Consider the following 17,103-nt stretch of genomic DNA (forward strand, 5'->3'; position numbering starts at 1 on the left):
CATCGCAATCAAAAACAAACTCCAAATACATTCTATTAATAACCGTCACACCCCACGTCTCCCATGCTTTCGTCACTTTTCTCCCCGAGGCTCACACACTCTTACTCTTTCCACGTCAGCAACAAATCCTTTAATTCCCTAACAAACGTTGACTTAAGTCACCCTCCTTCTTCTTCCCAAATACATAGCACACAAAATGAAAATTAAAAAAAAAAAATGGTGAATGAAATTATCAAAAGCTTAACCGCCAAGCAAAAAAGGACACCATCGTAAATTCACAGTTTTGAGCTTCCGACCCTTCTAGAATTCCTCTCCTATATATACACACACAACAGTTGAATTTCCCATTTTCATCACTTACATACATTTTCAATTTTCTCAAAACCAAAAAATCAAAAAAAAAAAAAAAAAAAAAAAAAAAGTTTGTGTAAGAAAAACAAAAATGGAAGGTGGTTATGGAAGAGGACGTGGTCGTGGTCGTGGAGATGGCAGTCAGGGTGGTGCTCAAGGTGGCGGCGGCGGCCGTGGTAGTGGTGGAAGAGGTGCTGGCTATGGCGGAACTCACGGAGGTGGTGCTACTCATGGCGGAGTTGGCAGAGGTGCTACTCATGGCGGATTCGGTCGTGGTAGTGGTGGTGGTAATCAGCATTACCAGCATCATCAACAACCGCGGCCACAGTTTCAGCAGCATCAGCAACCTCGGCCGCAGTTCCAGCAGCACCAGCAACCTCGGCCACAGTTCCAGCAGCACCAGCAGTGGCCGCAGCAGCCGCGCCCATTCCAGCAGCAGTGGCCGCAGCAACCACCGCATTACCAGCAGCAGCAGAGGCAGCAGCAGTACCAGCAGCAGCAGTTTCAGCAGCAGCAGCGGGCGAGTGGTGGTAGTATGGGGACTGGTAGGAGGTATTCTGGCGAAGGTTCATCTTCTTCTAACAAGCAACTAGCGTATGTTGGTGATGATTTTGCTGTTAAATTGCGAGAATGTGCTAAGTCTGTTCCCGATTCTGGTATATCTCTTTAAACGTTGTTATAAGTCACAAAAATTATTATTATAATAATAATGTAATAATGTCGTCGTTATTTGCAAATTTTGTTTGATGGATTTTCTGCTTTGGTTATAGTGTTGTTTGGTTTGAATATTACTGTAGTTAGTTCCATTCTTATCTTATACGAATTTGAATGTTAATCATCTGGTTGATTTTTGACAATAAATTGATGTGTGATTTGTGAATATTATATTCATCGTACTGTATATGTTTTGTGAATGTGATTTGCATTATTTTAATAATAATATTGATAAATTGTCTGGAAATTTTGTTTAATTGATTTTCTGCTCTGATTCTGGTGTTGTTTGGGTTGAATTTTAGTTAGTTCCATTATTGTCTGATACGAATTTGAATGTTGATCATCTTGATGATTTTTAACAATATTGATGTGTGATTTTGCGAATTTTAAATGGATTATTTGTGAATATTCATCGTACATGTTTGGTTGATATTACTGTATATGATTTGCATTTAACATGTAATAATAATGCTATAATTTCATCGTTATTCATTGTTCACCATATAATACTGATTAATTTTCTGGAAATTTTGTTGGATTGATTTTCTGCTTTGGTTTGGTGATGTTTGGGTTGAATTTTAGTTGTGCCATTATTACCTTTTACGAATTTGAATGTTGATCATCTGGGTGATTTTTAACAATATTGATATGTGATTTGTGAATAATAGACTAATAGTATATGGATTATTTGCATTGAAATTCATTGTATATGTTTTGTTGATTCCATTTAGCTTCTTAGATCCTCTGTTTCATAATTCGCAAACTCTTACGTTTTGTTTTATGCATAATTCTTGATACTAGTGTAGAAATGTAGGATTAGCCTAGCCTCATTGGCTTAAATAAGCTTTAACTGTTGGGGTTGTATGTGGCTAGACTCTCCTCCTTTTCGTGAGATGTTGAACAAGCCTGTTTCGTGAGGTAACATAGTTTAAGGGTTTTTGGAAATGGGATTTATATTTTGTTGGTAGTCAGTTATGGTTTTATGTATGATGATTCAATTGGCTGAAAAGTAGTAATTACACTATTCTACAGATGCTGTTGTTTTGATGGTATGACTTGTTTGTTCTCCTTCGATTGCAATATATAAGTTGTGTGGCATCCTATTGTTGTGAGAATTCATGGAATGAAGGCACAAGGCAGTTGGTTTTTGTATTGTAGTTGTAAATGTTCTGAATCAAAGAGCATGTGCCTTACAGTACATTATTTTCTTCTTGCTTAGTTTTGCTTTATAATGAAGTGTGTTAATACGTTTTTCATTCTCAGTCAATCGTATTGCTTCAGGAAAGAAGTCGTCAGAGTCGAAAGGAGCTTATGATCGTGGAGATAAAGTGCCTATCAAACGACCTGAAAATGGTAGCTCACAAAAGGAAAGAAATGTGGAACTTCTCGCCAATCATTTTCATGTCGAAATTGATTCAAAAATTACAATTGAACACTATGATATTGATGTCAAGCCTGACGTCACATCTACCAGTGCCTCCCCTGTGAGGATACCAAAGGCTATTCTGAGTTTGATTATCAAAAACTTCTTTGAAAAAGAAGAACCAGATCTCATAGAAAAGTATGGTTTTGATGGCAAGAAGAACATATACAGTGCAGAGCTTTTGCGTCATAAGCCAGATAAAGATTATACAGTGGAGCTTTCTCATGAGGGTGATGGGAGGGGCAGCAAATACAAGCTCAAAATCAAGCATGTGGATACGCTGAAGCTATGTACATTGAATGATAATCTTGGTGGAAATGAGCTTCCCCGTCAAGTATTGCAAGGGTTGGATGTTGTCATGAAGGAGAATTTCAGGAGGAAAATGATCAGCATTGGCAAAAGCTTTTACGAAATCAAACCAAAGGACCCTCTTGGGTGTGGACTCGTAGTACCATCAGATGGGTTTCAGCAGAGTCTGAAGCCAACTTCAAATGGCTTAGCATTATGCTTAGATTACTCGGTTATGGCATTTCATGATTCAATTGACGTACTAGAATATCTTTCGAAGCTCTTTCGTCCCTTGAAGTTTGATAATGCTAACGGCCCTAATGCATTCCTTGGAAATCGGGAGAGAATTGAGAAGTCATTGGTAGGTCTTAAAGTTAGAGTGACCCATCGTTCTGATAAATCAATATATGTTGTAAATGGGTTGACAAACGAAAGTGCCCGTGACATTACCTTCACTGTTGGAACTCCTGACGGTGAGAAACCTACAAGATCTGTAAGTCTTCTTGAATATTTTCGGGAAAAGTATGATAAAGATTATCGGGAAAAGCATAAAGGTAAGGCAGTCATAGAGCATGAGAACTTACCCTGCCTAATATTTGGGAAAGGCAAAAGAGTAAATTATGTTCCCATAGAGCTCTGTAAATTGGTTGAAGGCCAGAGGTTTCCTAAGGATAATCTGTCCAAACTGGACAAACAAGCTGATCATGACTTGAAGGATATGTCAGTTTTACCTCCTGGACAAAGGAAAAGTAAAATCGACACCATGGTGAAACAAAAGCATGGAAATCTTGAGTATGTTGCTACAACCCTTGTTTAATGCAGTTACTCCTTCTATATGGTTCTTGTATCACATTTTTCATAGTCTGTTATGCACACATTTAAGCTTGAATATCTTGAAATGCATGTTATATAAAATATTGATCACTTTGAGAAATGAAACATGTACGTGGAGATTTTTAATTTCACTTGACTTTTGGCACTATTTATTACTAATGTGTAAATTGAATATATAAACAACAAATGTTATCAAGATAAATTAATGGGAAACTTTTGTGTGACAGAGAGTATTTATTAACACAATGTTACCTTTCATTCGCAATGAACTTTAAATGAGAGTGAGAGCAAGAACAATAAAAAGAAATGGTAGGATTATTATACATGATTATTTACTTTGCTGATCCCTATTTGCTGCTGTCGTTTATTCCTGTGTGCGTTTCTTGATTGGCTGACACACTTATTTACAGGTTTTTTAGTGAACAATTATTAGAATTATAGGTAACAATCCATCTATAAGGTTTTAGTCTTCTTACTTCTGTAATATTTTATCAACATTTTTTTTTTCTTCTGAAGGTATCAAGCATGTGTCTAGGACACTGTGTCCTGTCTCCTGTGAGTGTCAAACACTAAATTTAGAAATGCAACTGATAAGAAGTTTAGAACCTACATTCTGATACGACGATGGACATTATGTGATGAAATGCTTAATTTTAATCATGTTTGTTTGCGATAATAAGAGATTATGCTAGTCAATTGAGGCACCCACATACAGGATATGTGCACTATTTTCTGAATTTTATATAATGCTCCCTCTATCTCAGAAAGTTGGCTCTGCTATGAAAAGGTATTCAAAAATCGGATAGAGCATTTGTTGGGCTTTTTTTATTTTGCATTATTTAACAACCGATGTACTTGTTGTCTTGCCATTGCTACTTTTATTCCAATGCAAAAACTTTATTTTGTGTAGTCAAATTTATTGTATCATTTTTATGAATGCTATTTTTGACATTATTCTCTGTATTTTTATAGGGGTGATATTAGAAAAAATTTTGGAATTGATGTCACAAGAAGCATGACAACAGTCAAGTCTGGGGTACTGGAGCCGCCAAGATTGAAGTTGAGAAATCTAGATGGCTATGTAAGAGCTATAGATGTGGTTAAAGAGAAATGCCAGTGGAATCTTGTTAAAAATTTAGTCGTTGAAGGCACATCCCTTAAGCACTGGGCTGTTGTGGTATTCAACCATTGGAATTCTCAGGTAGAAGATGCGGTGATGTACTTTGTTCAGAATCTTGTTAGACGTTGCAAGACACTAGGGTTGCATATGGAGGATCCTCTGTGTACTAGATGGGCTAGCATGGATGAATTGAAAACGGCAGACTCAGTAACTCGTGTTCTGGAACAGGTTCAGCGTGAGGCACACAAAACTAATGAAAGTAACCTGCAGCTTGTATTATGTGTGATGGCGCGTAAGGTTGAGGGTTATAGGAATATTAAGTGGGTTTCTGAGACAAAGATTGGAGTTCTTACCCAGTGTTGCCTTTTTGACAAGGCAAAAATAGGGCAGGACCAGTACCTGGCTAATCTTGGCATAAAGATAAATGCTAAGCTGGGGGGTAGCACTGTTGAGCTTAATGATCAACCTTCTTTATTTGGTGAAGCTGCAGACCATGTGATGCTTATTGGTGCTGATGTCAATCACCCAGCTCCCTCGGATTTCAAGAGTAAATCAGTAGCTGCTGTTGTTGCTTCAATGAATTGGCCAGCTGCAAACAAATATATTCCCAGAATACGCTATCAGGAACATCGTCTGGAGGAAATTAACGGGTTTGGATCTATATGTCTAGAGCTGATAAAATGTTATGAAAACATAAATACAGTCCAACCAAAGAAGCTTGTGATATTTCGTGATGGTGTCAGTGAAGGGCAGTTTGATATGGTACTCAATAAAGAGCTTCAGGATCTGAAGGATGAATTGCAGAAAATAGATTACCATCCTACCATAACACTTATTGTTGCTCGGAAAAGACACCTGACACGCTTATTTCCAGCAGGGACCAAAATAAATGATAAAAATAACATACGTCCTGGCACGGTGGTTGATACAGATATTGTTCATCCATCAGAGTTTGATTTCTATCTCTGCAGTCACTATGGGAGCATTGGTACCAGCAAACCGACTCACTACCATGTCCTGTGGGATGAGCACAAATTATCTCCTGAGAAGTTGCAGCAGTTCATATATCACCTGTGCTTCACCTTTGCTAAGTGTTCTAAGCCTGTTTCACTGGTTCCTCCAATCTACTATGCTGATCTGTTAGCTTTCAGAGGACGAAAGTATTATGAAGCACAGCCTCATTCAGGAGAAACACCGTCTGTTCAAAATCCAGCTCACTCTCACATAAAAAACTTCATGTATTTCATCTGACTGGGCTTTGCTTCTCCTATGTTGCACTTCCACTCCATGGATTGGTCAAGGAAGTCTCGCACAGCTCATGCTTCTAAAGGTGTTGGCCTCATGCATCTTTAGGTTGCGTTTGTGCGTGAATCTAATACTCTTTAGCTTTGGTGTGTTTAATAATAAGGATAGATGTCCAAGTATCTGTTAAAACTTTATAATGTGTGTTTGAACTAAGTTTGATGTCTATTGTGGGTAGCCTTTATTTGTGTTAAGGCTCTTGTAGCCAAGAACAAGGTGATGCTTTAATAGTATGTTATCTGGTGTTTGTGTTTATAATGTGCGTTAGCATGGATAATTGCAGGGTGTTTTTGTTACTGTGAAGGACTAGCTTGCTGCTGTGTCTCTGCAATTATATTAAATTATGTCACAAAATTAGTTTTCGAGTTTGGTTAGAATATAAATATAATGTCATTAACTTCGGACATAATTGCAGAAATGCTTGAAGCATGATGCAACAGCTAATAAGCTTTCTTTGTTTATTTATGGACTCACAATATGTTTGGACAACAAGTAATGGATGGGAGAGAAAGGGTGGGAAATAACTTTCTTTGTTTGGATAAACATCAGCATTTCCTTAAAATTGGAGGGAAAATAAAGTTGGCCTTTCCTCTCTTTCTCTCCTGTTCTTCTCCCTTCTACCTTGTTATCCAAACAAAGCATAAGATGCAAGTCGCTTTGAATTGATGGTTATCTTCGAGATTAACCTATAGCTCCTCCTTGTGGGTACCGAAAGCCAGAGGCAAATGTTTCATGGGTTAGTAGTTTAATAGTCACTTGGGTGGAAGCAAGAAGCACATATAGTTTCTGTACAATGTATTTGCTTGCTACATCTTTTTTTAGGCCTAGACAAAATTACTGGCTCATTGAGTCATTGTGAATTAGTTTCGGATGACAGCAGTCTGAACTCTATAGCCAATATGACAACCCAGGGGAAGAAACCACTTTGCTACTCTCTCCTTGTTTCAAGGTTTATAGTATTAACACTGCTCGATTTAAGGGCACTTGCAGGCTTGCAGCTATGTCTTCTTAGCAGATTAATAGTGATTTCTAGGATATATTCGACTCGTCCCAGCTTTGGCATTCAGTTTTGCCCACAACAAGAAATGGAAACCACCCTTGTAGTTCTAAACAATTAACAATAAGCTGGACAAAAACAAGTAAAGCATGACAAAATACGGAGTAATAAGTTCATTTAAGCAGGATTAAATCAGTTAAACCAAGTCCTTTCATTCTCATGTGTCTCCAATTGTTGAGAAAGAGGGTTACCATTGTCTCGTTAAGTTTGAAAAAAAGATTTTACGGAGTAATAATTTCAAGGATATTTTCATCAACAGAACTAGTAATGGCAGCACAAAATCAATCTTTTGCTAAATGGTGTAGACATAATTGTATTTCCAAAATCTGTTCTATGTTCAAATTCCATCAGCAACAGGTAACATCGTCGTCTTTGACAGTTCTTACACAGACATTAAAACATACATGAACAATACATAGGTCCTTTCCATTATACGCCAAAAACTTTTTTTTTTTTAAAAAAAAAAAAAAAAAAAAAAAAAAAAGTTAATCTACATTGATGCATCTACTGGTTTCTAATACAGTCAAGCCTTAGCATCTTCAGCCACTGTTTCCACGGGTTCTCCCTTTGCTTTATCCATCGCGACAGCTTCCACAGATTCATTTTTCCCCGCTTCTTCACTTTCTTTTGTTTCTTCTATAAGGTACACAAAAATGTCAATTACCATATCATAAGATCATTACTAACTTATAAAAAAAGCACCTTCTTACTCCATACATATAAGCATATATACAAAGTTCACATAAACAGAAAGCAGCACAAAGGCATGCATACAATTCACCAAAACTTCACACATTGCAGAAACACAAGAAAAAACACCACAAATTGATCAATTAAAGTTGATAAGATGACCGAGAAAATGTTCAAGTCATCTTCCAATGCTAACCTTCTTCGTCCATTGTATCATCCATATCAAAATCATCTTCCCCACCCATGCCTAATTTCTGCACAATATCGATTTTTATTAGCAATCATAGACTTATAACTCCACAAGTTAGAATTACATGGACGAATTGGTTCAAGTAAAAATATATAACTTGTCTGACAGAATACAAATCAATGGAGCCTTTCGAAAAGCTACTGAAAACAAACAGTAAATTAGCACATAAGAAGGAAAATTTTAATTTTTATATGAGAGAGTTCAAAGCAAAATGGAAAAAGAAAAGCTTGATCGTAACAAAATTACAACAATCTCAGATTACACCACATAAGAAATGAAAGGCATAAATTTTCTTGTCAACTGTCACCTAGAAAGCAGCACTTAAAATTCATGATGCAGAAATTCTCTCTATTAATAATCAAATTTAACATCATTATAACATTGTGAGCCATGTTTAGATATTTTTCTGAGATTTCACTCCATAAGACTTCAAATACAAATAAGAGCAACAACCGAAACACTTTAAACACAGGAAAACTTACCGAGAAATCCATGTCACCAAAGTCAAAACTCTTCTCTGTTGCAAAGAAACAAAATGTTTCCATGAGTACAAGAATTAAAGATATATCAAGTAATACAATTAGCGTAGAGTAAATAACAAAGCTTACCATTCTCCTCATCTTCATCAACCCATTTATCCCAGTCAACCTTGAGGAAAACTGGCGGCTTCCCTTCTTCTTTTAAGAGCCTGCTCCACCATTTCTTCTCTTCTTTTTGAATAACATACACAATTTGCCTCACCCCAATGTTATACTTACTCTCCTGGAAACGAAATTTACAAGCCGGAGTCAGCTAGACCACTATTCCACCGTTAGTATAGCACAGGCCTCGCTAAATAACATACCTCTACATTGATCTTATCCAACAACTCAATGTCAACCTCATAGGGGTTGCCATCTTTCATAGCTGAAAAGAAGAACTTTCCATCAGGCTCAAGCTTCAGCTTTACATCCTTGGCATCGGGTAACTCAACAGTTATATAGATCTTGTCAGACGTCTGAGCCCACTTGACAGTTGGGTGTCGGCTACAAACATTATGAAACATATCAGTATCTTTAGAGCTTGTCAAAGATAGACATTATTAGTGCCGGAGATTAAGCACAGCATTATAATCAGATGCAATAGAATGGCCTATAACAGTTTTGCAAGAAGACAATTTTACATAATCATACCATGTCAATTACTATATCATTTGATATCTATCAACCACTTAATAACAGCAAAAAGGGTCACATAATGTACATAGCTATTTCAAGGAGTATGGGATTGGCAAAATTCATACTCCGTAATTCATACTAAACTTACATAATGTATCAATGAACTATGACTCAATAAAACCACATGCATAGTCTGCATATATTGCACAGAATTGTCTCTTTCATCCATAGAACATACCGTGTACATTGTAATCGCCTACAAAACTAAACGAAGGTCTCCCCCACCTATAGTGTGTAAGGAGCTTTTACAAAAAAAAACCCATAATTTTACACTAATCTTTACCACCTAACATTTAGCCATTTACTTAAAAAAAAGGCACACCAGCAATTGAAAAAATAATATAAGGGTAAGATGTGTATTACTATACAATTTAGGGAGAATGTAAACAAAGGGTAGACCAAGTTTTTACCAAATGAGATGTATAGCAAAACTAATATTGCATTATTCTTTCTATAAGTTTTTTAAGAAAAATTTTAAAATATAAATTCTCAACGGTTTTGTTTAAACATAGAGCATGAGTTTACCAAACGGATAAGATCTATACTAAATCAAGATCCAGTATAAGGTACCAATTTAAAATTCTTGTCACCCTATCAATTCTACTCACACAACCAACCGTCCAACACTACAACAATCATATGAAAGTGTACTAACCAAATAAAAGTTGGTAATCTTGGGATAATTTGCATCATATCCTTAATGGGTCGCTTGGTAAATAATTACGAGTATAAATGATGCTAATGGATATAATTAGCAGGTTTTTCTTACATAAGTACATACTACATTACCATATACTTTGTAGTTGAGTTATGACTAAACAAATTAGCCATAATACTACGTATAAATCTCTAAATTCCAATAAACTTAGAATAGGAAATTCAGTAAGTCCAATTTTTTTTTTTTTTCAAAAATATATGAACAAGTATTAATTCTTAAATCACAAAGCTTACAATCGCTTTAGTATATGCATTTCCACCATTATAACTTCACTAAGGCTCCATTTGTTTTGAAGGAAAATAGTTTTGATTTTTTAACAAAATTTTCTATTCTCTAAAAGAAGGAATGACAATCCTCTGCCTCCTAATATGCTTTACACTCCTTAAACTTTCCTCTATAATTTTTCTTGTAAATTAAACAACACTTGTTTAGAGTCTAACAGACTAACAATATTTCTAATATGCAATAATTGGGGGGGTTTTTTTTTTTTTTTGTTTGTTTTTTTACTTTGCTTTCCAGAAAATAATCATCAAAATAGAAAAATCAGCAAGTTTATATAAGTTCCATAAGAAATACTCAAAAAATATACCATTCATAACCCAAATTTCATACCAATAAATAACAACACAAAAACAATAACAAGAAGAAATTCATACATATTCACCATCAATAAAGATATAATAATGAAAATTAGAAATAAAAAAAGTAATCAATTACCTCATTGTTGCAGAAACAGAGACTTGAAAAGACAGAAAACAATATGAAGAAAATTCAGATAAACAAAGTGAGAGAAATGATTCAACGACAATGGTAGATGAGAAGTGAAAGGGGTTTAATTATGAGAAGTGGTATGTTCTGGAAAATGCTTGGTTTTCTGCTTAGTTGTAGAGAGAATGCTGGAATGTTCCAGAAAAAACCTTTCAAATACCATACTTCTTTTTTTTTTTTATTTTTTTTCTTTCGGTTCTTTTTCAATTTTTGGGTTTCAAAAGTTGGTTGTAGACTAATAGTCGGGCCACTTGTAAGTCATTTGTAGGGCCAATAGGGTTGTTCGCGGTGCGGTTTGGATCCTAAACCGCACAAAATCGCAAAAGTGCGGTTTGTAATTTTTTTCAAAACTCACCAAACCGCACTTTTAAAAAAACCGCAGTGCGGTGCGGTGCGGTTTGTGATTTATCATACTTTATTAAAAATATAATTCTTCTTTTTAAAACATAACTTTTATTTTATTTTATAATTATTAGTATTCAAATGTTAAACTAGTTTTTTTAAACCATTAATAAACTAATAGTCAAAGATTAGCTCATATAATTTAGTTCTTTTTATATATTTTTTATTAAAATACAGTACAAAAACCGCATTAAAGTGCGGTTTGCGGTGCGGTTTGGTCTAAATATTTTTGGAAACCACACCAAACCACAAACCGCGGTTTGGTCATTTTATAAAACCGCACCGCAATTTTCAAACCGCAAAATATTGCGGTTTGGTTCGGTCTAAACCACACTCTGTACAGCCCTAGTCATTTGAATGAGGGGTCAATAGTAATTCTATACATATGCTGATATGTCTTAGATAGGGTCGGATTAGGTTGGACTGAAAGATCAAAATTATTCATGTTCCATTCAGTGGACTAAGGGTGTTTTGATATACTGAACGGATTGGAGTTGAACTGAATAGAGCTGAAGTGAATTGTTTATGAGATTAGAACTGAACTGAACTGAACTGATTGGAGCTGACCTGAACTGAAATTAAGCTGAAGTAAACAGGCCCTAAGGACATGTTCTATTCAACTTGTTTCAGAAACCTATTACATATTCCTTAATAAATTCATATTAGATTAGACCAGACCAGAAACATTCAGATAAGAACTTTCAATTATCATTTACTTATTGCTAAATATTAAAAATTACATTTTTATAAAGTTCATAATGAGACGAATCTAACAATATCCATTTTGATGATATTTTTCTTTATTGATTAATATTAAATTGCGGTTAAAATTAGTCAAATTATTAAATCATATCAAAACCAGGGCAGATAATAAAATTTCAAATCAGACCTTATGAAAATAAAATTAGATCTCCTTGTTTTCACGTGAATAGAACAAGTTCTAAGGACTTATTGGACTAGATTTTTCAGTTCCGACTTGTTTTCAACTTAATTTTGGATTATTAAAATTTTCTACATATATTTCCAATCTAATATATATATATATATATATATATATATATATATATATATATATATATATATATATATACACACACACATATATATATATATATACACATATATATATACATATATACATATATATATATGTACATATATACATATATATATACATATATACATATATATATACATATATATATATATACATATATATATACATATACATATATACATATACATATACATATACATATGTATATGTATATATGTATGTATATATATATTGGAGTTTTTTCCCGAGTTTTTAGAGAGCCACGTAAGATTTAATTTTCTTAGTGTGCCACATAAGATTATAAATTTTAGCAGTAACCAATTAATAAGAGATTATTAAAATCTTTTATAATTAAATAATTCAAATACCACGTAAGAAAAATTGGCGAATGAGATTTTTATATTTAATTAAATTAAATATAAAATATTATCTTTTGATATTAGGAATTTTATCTAAATACATAACAAATTTTAGAACATATATTAAAAAGAAATTATTTTTAAAAATTCAAACAAACCGTGCATTGCACGGGTTTCATCTAGTAAATATGTAAGTAAGACTCCATGTTGTTTTAAAGACATCTATTAACTATTACTAAAACAGAAGATGTTGACGTCACCACTGCCCACGTGTTGCTCCATTAATAAAAAATTTCCCGCCTAAATGCAATGATGATGTCATCTTTATTTTTTGGAGAGCTATCGTATTTAACATTTTTGAATTAAAATATTAAAAGCTTCTACATTACTACTAAAACGTGTCAATTAGGAAATTGAAACAATTTTAAATAGCACACTAATAAAAGACATTTTACATTGAACTATGAACTAGACGACGTTGAACATATACCATATCATAATTTTGATGAAAATAAAAAATTAAAATTACAAAATGCACGTAATTCTTATTTATATTCAGGTAAAATAGTGACTTATTTTTAAAATGTACAAATTAAAAATAGGTTTTATATAAACCGTGCATCGCACGGGTTCTTTTTTTTTTGGACACACGCACGGGTTCTAACCTAGTTAAAAAAAATTACCAATTTACAAAGTATATCCAACAAAAACTGTAATTGATTCAAAAAAAAAAACACTGTAATTCTTTTTGTAATAGAAATCCGAACATACAAGTACTGTATTATTTTGATAGATCATTTTTTCCTACTCCATCTGTGTATTTTAAATGCATCACTTTAACTTATGCTTTATTCACATACCATGTCTGACTTTTTTTTTTTTTTTTGCTAAAAAAAATAAATAAATAAATAAATAAATGTTATATCATTAGATTTGTCACAATGTCTACTTCCATAATATAATTTTGTTACAATTTTTACTTATAGACAATATAAGATACCAATGGTCAAATAAAGTTACATCTTGACAAATATGCCGGTCAAACTGGTGCATTTAAAAAAGAGGGAGTATAAAATTAAAAAAAATTGAGATTCAAGCACATGTGTCTTACATTCAATAAGAAAAAAAAAAAAAGATGTATCATTTTGAATCACATTTGTTAATTTATTAAACAATTTATCACCTAAACTATAAGCTTCGAAAGTTATTTATTGGAAATTTCATTGTTTTAAAAGATATCGTATTAGGTCACCAATTTGAACTAGACATTATTTAGGTTTACATACGTCGAAATCAAAATTATGTTTTTTCGAGTATTGAAGCTCAAATTGGAACTCTCCGTCTTGGTTTCATCCATTCTTGTTTGATTCAAGTCCTGCACACCCTTAACATTTGAGTAGTGAGGAAAAAAAAAAAAAAGAGTTAGGCCCAATTCTTTTCAACAGACATATACTACGTACAATTTTAACTTTGAATTATTTTTATTGAAATAATTTTTTTTCCCCTTTTCATGAAGCAAATTACCAATAGGTAAGTTGTCAATAGGTTTAACAAAAATAAAAAAAAAAGTTGTCAATAGGTACTAACTTTTATATGACAAGGAAAAAAAAAAGAATGAAAAGGTCATTACAAATTAACATTTTTGTAAAAAAAAAAGGTAAAATACAGTCCATAGATAAATACACATATTCCTGCTTCCCCCCAGTGGCTCTAAGTAGTCGAGTACTAACCCATGAAGCATTTTAAGCAGTACTGATAGTAATCATTTAACTCTCGAAGACTTGAATTTGTTGAGCATGGGACGTGGAACTGCTACATGTAATTTCACACCATTTAAATCCATACCAAATGGTACAGATTACAGAACTACAGAATAGTGAGAACCAGGGTTTTCCATTGCAGGAGCTGCAGCTAGTACATTTCCTGATAGCCATCGGACCTGAGCACAGGTTGCAAGAATCATATCCGTTGTTACCAATTCGCAACCCTACTCACAGTCACATATAGCAAATTCTGTGTTTCTGAGGGGTTTTTTTCTTCTTTTTTTTTTCACAATGCAGCTCAGGTTTGTAGACCATTCATTGAGTCACTTAAGAAATTCAGTATAGCTAAGCTAACAAATAATAGATCGTTCTAAGGTTAATTCTAATAGAGAAACAAAACACTTCACAAGAAAATTATTGATACATATCACATCTTATGTCGATACATGGCATAGCTTACATTCCTAACATCTTCACAGTTCACACTTTATCTGATACCATGACTTAGGTCCCTAAGCAACATAAGAGCAATCAAAATCCCTCTATTTCAGATTAAGCATGAATTGGGTAACTTCACCTGAGTTTCCGAGGAAAGACTAACCATGACTGACTCCTTGTTTCATTCTTCACAGCTGCCAAAATCTTTGTTCTGAAAGAGGTGAGACCACAAGTGGCACCAGCTGCAGATTCTGTCTCATTGAAATTTGAAGGGAGGAGAGAAGCAAAGGGATTAAAGATTGAAATCATGCTTAAAAAAAATTCAGATTTATTTGTTTGATTCATGCCCGTACAAATTCCAGTATAATTGTTTCGAATTGATCTGCCTATCAAATAGATCCACTATAAAGTGGTGCAACAATCAAGATTGTTTCAGAGAAAAGTAAAATGTTATAAAGTTATGGAAACAAAATTTTGTGTAACCAGCTTCAAACATTACACATAAGCCACTTATAAGAAAACTAGTGTATCTCAAGGAGCTCTATCGAAGGGTCGTGTATCATTGTAACAAGTCTCCCATACAGCTTCCATTGCATCCTTGGCAGCTGTTTCAGAGCAGTGAGGATTGGCCATCACTGATTTCATTACTCTTCTCTTCACACAATCTTGTTCATGACCTCGGAGCTTCATATAGCCACGCAATAGCTCTCGTTTGAAGTGGCAATCACCACTCAAATGGCCAGCGCGAATCTCACTACAAGCATGATGAGCACAATTAGCCCAATTTAAGTTTTTTGCTGTACAATCATCATAAGCATGAATGAGCTCATGAATCAGAACTTGGTTGACCTCATCTTGCATGTTCATATAATTGCTACATACCATTATCCCTCCACCACGAAGATAACCACCACTAACTTTTTGCTTACAATCAACAGCTTTTATGAAGTTATCTCCAATGCTACACCCTGATTTTTCCAAATTCTCCATCAGAAATCTCACCATGGGAGTTCGCAAGCTTCTCTGGATCATCTTTTGACACTCTTGCACAGATACACCATCACCATACACCGTTGATGGAAAGCTTTCTGTCCCCCCTTTGGCATCAGCCGTTTCACCTTCCATTAAGGCTTCCACCCACTGCGATTTTGAAACTTAAATAAATAAGGCATGAAATCTCTATATTATTGCCAGACAAATTGTGCTATTACCAATCAAAAAGCCTTTACTTTTGGCACTACACTACTGCTGACTTGTCATGTAAGAAGCAAGTGAAGTTGAAAACTTATTAGCAATTGCTAGCAAAACATCCAAGAAGCATACAAATAAGTAATAACCCATCAAGTCCTATCAATAATGGGGATGACAAAAATAATCAATCCCAAATTTAAGAATTTGGCCTTCAATTCAAGATTGTAAACATAGTTACACATAGAGAGAAACATAGTTTGCAACATAGCAAGAGACAAGAAAATTTATTGTTTACAGGTTACAGGAATTCCAGCTATATACATACAGTAGTCCAGAGACATCAAATCAATTAAATGAATTAGCACATCATCAGAGCGATTTTTGTTTTTTTTTTCTTTTAACATGAAAGACATAAATCTAGCTTTGGTATTACCTAGATTTTTCCCTCCGTAGCAAAGGACCAAAGACAAAATCATATCTTATGACCAAGACAATATAGTATCGATCACCGCAAATATGAAGTAGGAACTAAATGTGTTTCAATTTTGATGAATCAAAGCAATCAGACTCAGCAGCTAAACTCCAACATCCAACCTCCTAGAGTCCCAGCTTAGTTGAAGCCAAAAAGGTAACCCTAGCATCGTAAAACTCCAAATCAAACTGAATTTGTCGTTGCACCACACGTCCACACCAAAGGCAACAAATTCACCTTTACAAGTAACAAAGCTAAAGCCATTTATCCCACACCACTAATAATTAGCATCAGTAGCTTTAAAAGACTTGCCTCGCCCAAACCCCATCAACCAAGGGAATCCACACTTCCTTATCAGGCTCGTCCCTGAGCGAGGGCAGGAGGAAGAAATGCCATATAATTCGACAACAGAACGCAAGCAAAAGCATAATTGTCATGGCTCACACCCAACAAATTCATTCTCATACACAAGTCAAATACAACAACATCATACCCATTTCAGAACACCCAATAATTACAACATTCCAAGGCTTAACATTTCTAAGAGGCATTTCATCAAGCAGTTGGCAGGCATAATCAACGTGACCCAGCTTAGAAAATGCTGATAACAAAGTGGTCAAAGAGTAAGTATGAGGAATACCCAATTCAGCAAAGACAATTTTAACTGAACCCAAATCAAAATTTTGGCA

General features: G+C 34.3%; 2 protein-coding genes and 1 pseudogene across 2 annotated transcripts; 1 reads left to right on the forward strand and 2 right to left on the reverse strand.

Annotated features, from left to right (window-relative positions):
• Positions 1-216: 216 nt before the first annotated feature.
• LOC145605546 (protein argonaute 2-like) lies at positions 217-6,200 on the forward strand. Its single transcript, XM_081661616.1, has 3 exons — positions 217-1,007; positions 2,347-3,568; positions 4,583-6,200. Exons 1-3 carry the CDS (start codon positions 443-445, stop codon positions 5,979-5,981), a joined length of 3,186 nt encoding a protein of 1,061 aa, XP_081517742.1. The 5' UTR covers positions 217-442; the 3' UTR covers positions 5,982-6,200.
• Positions 6,201-7,512: 1,312 nt separating this feature from the next.
• On the reverse strand, positions 7,513-8,803 carry LOC145604012 (co-chaperone protein p23-1-like; the record flags this gene model as incomplete). The annotated part of the gene is made up of 4 exons (XM_081659969.1): positions 7,513-7,725; positions 7,976-8,033; positions 8,512-8,546; positions 8,638-8,803. Coding segments are annotated over 4 exons (372 nt in total), but the record flags the coding sequence as incomplete, so codon positions are not given.
• A 6,256-nt stretch (positions 8,804-15,059) lies between these two features.
• LOC145604976 (mitochondrial inner membrane protease ATP23 pseudogene) lies at positions 15,060-15,910 on the reverse strand (annotated as a pseudogene).
• Positions 15,911-17,103: the final 1,193 nt, after the last annotated feature.

This window comes from Chenopodium album, chromosome 22 (genome assembly GCF_948465745.1).
Source record: "Chenopodium album chromosome 22, dcCheAlbu1.1, whole genome shotgun sequence".
NCBI lineage: Eukaryota > Viridiplantae > Streptophyta > Magnoliopsida > Caryophyllales > Amaranthaceae > Chenopodium > Chenopodium album.

Excerpts from the sequence above, each read along its gene's own strand:
- LOC145605546 (XM_081661616.1), top strand. The coding sequence starts at position 443 with ATGGAAGGTGGTTATGGAAGAGGACGTGGTCGTGGTCGTGGAGATGGC. Across the intron at positions 1,008-2,346 it reads TAAGTCTGTTCCCGATTCTG|GAAAGAAGTCGTCAGAGTCG; the intron begins GTATATCTCTTT and ends GTATTGCTTCAG. Across the intron at positions 3,569-4,582 it reads CAAAAGCATGGAAATCTTGA|GGGTGATATTAGAAAAAATT; the intron begins GTATGTTGCTAC and ends GTATTTTTATAG.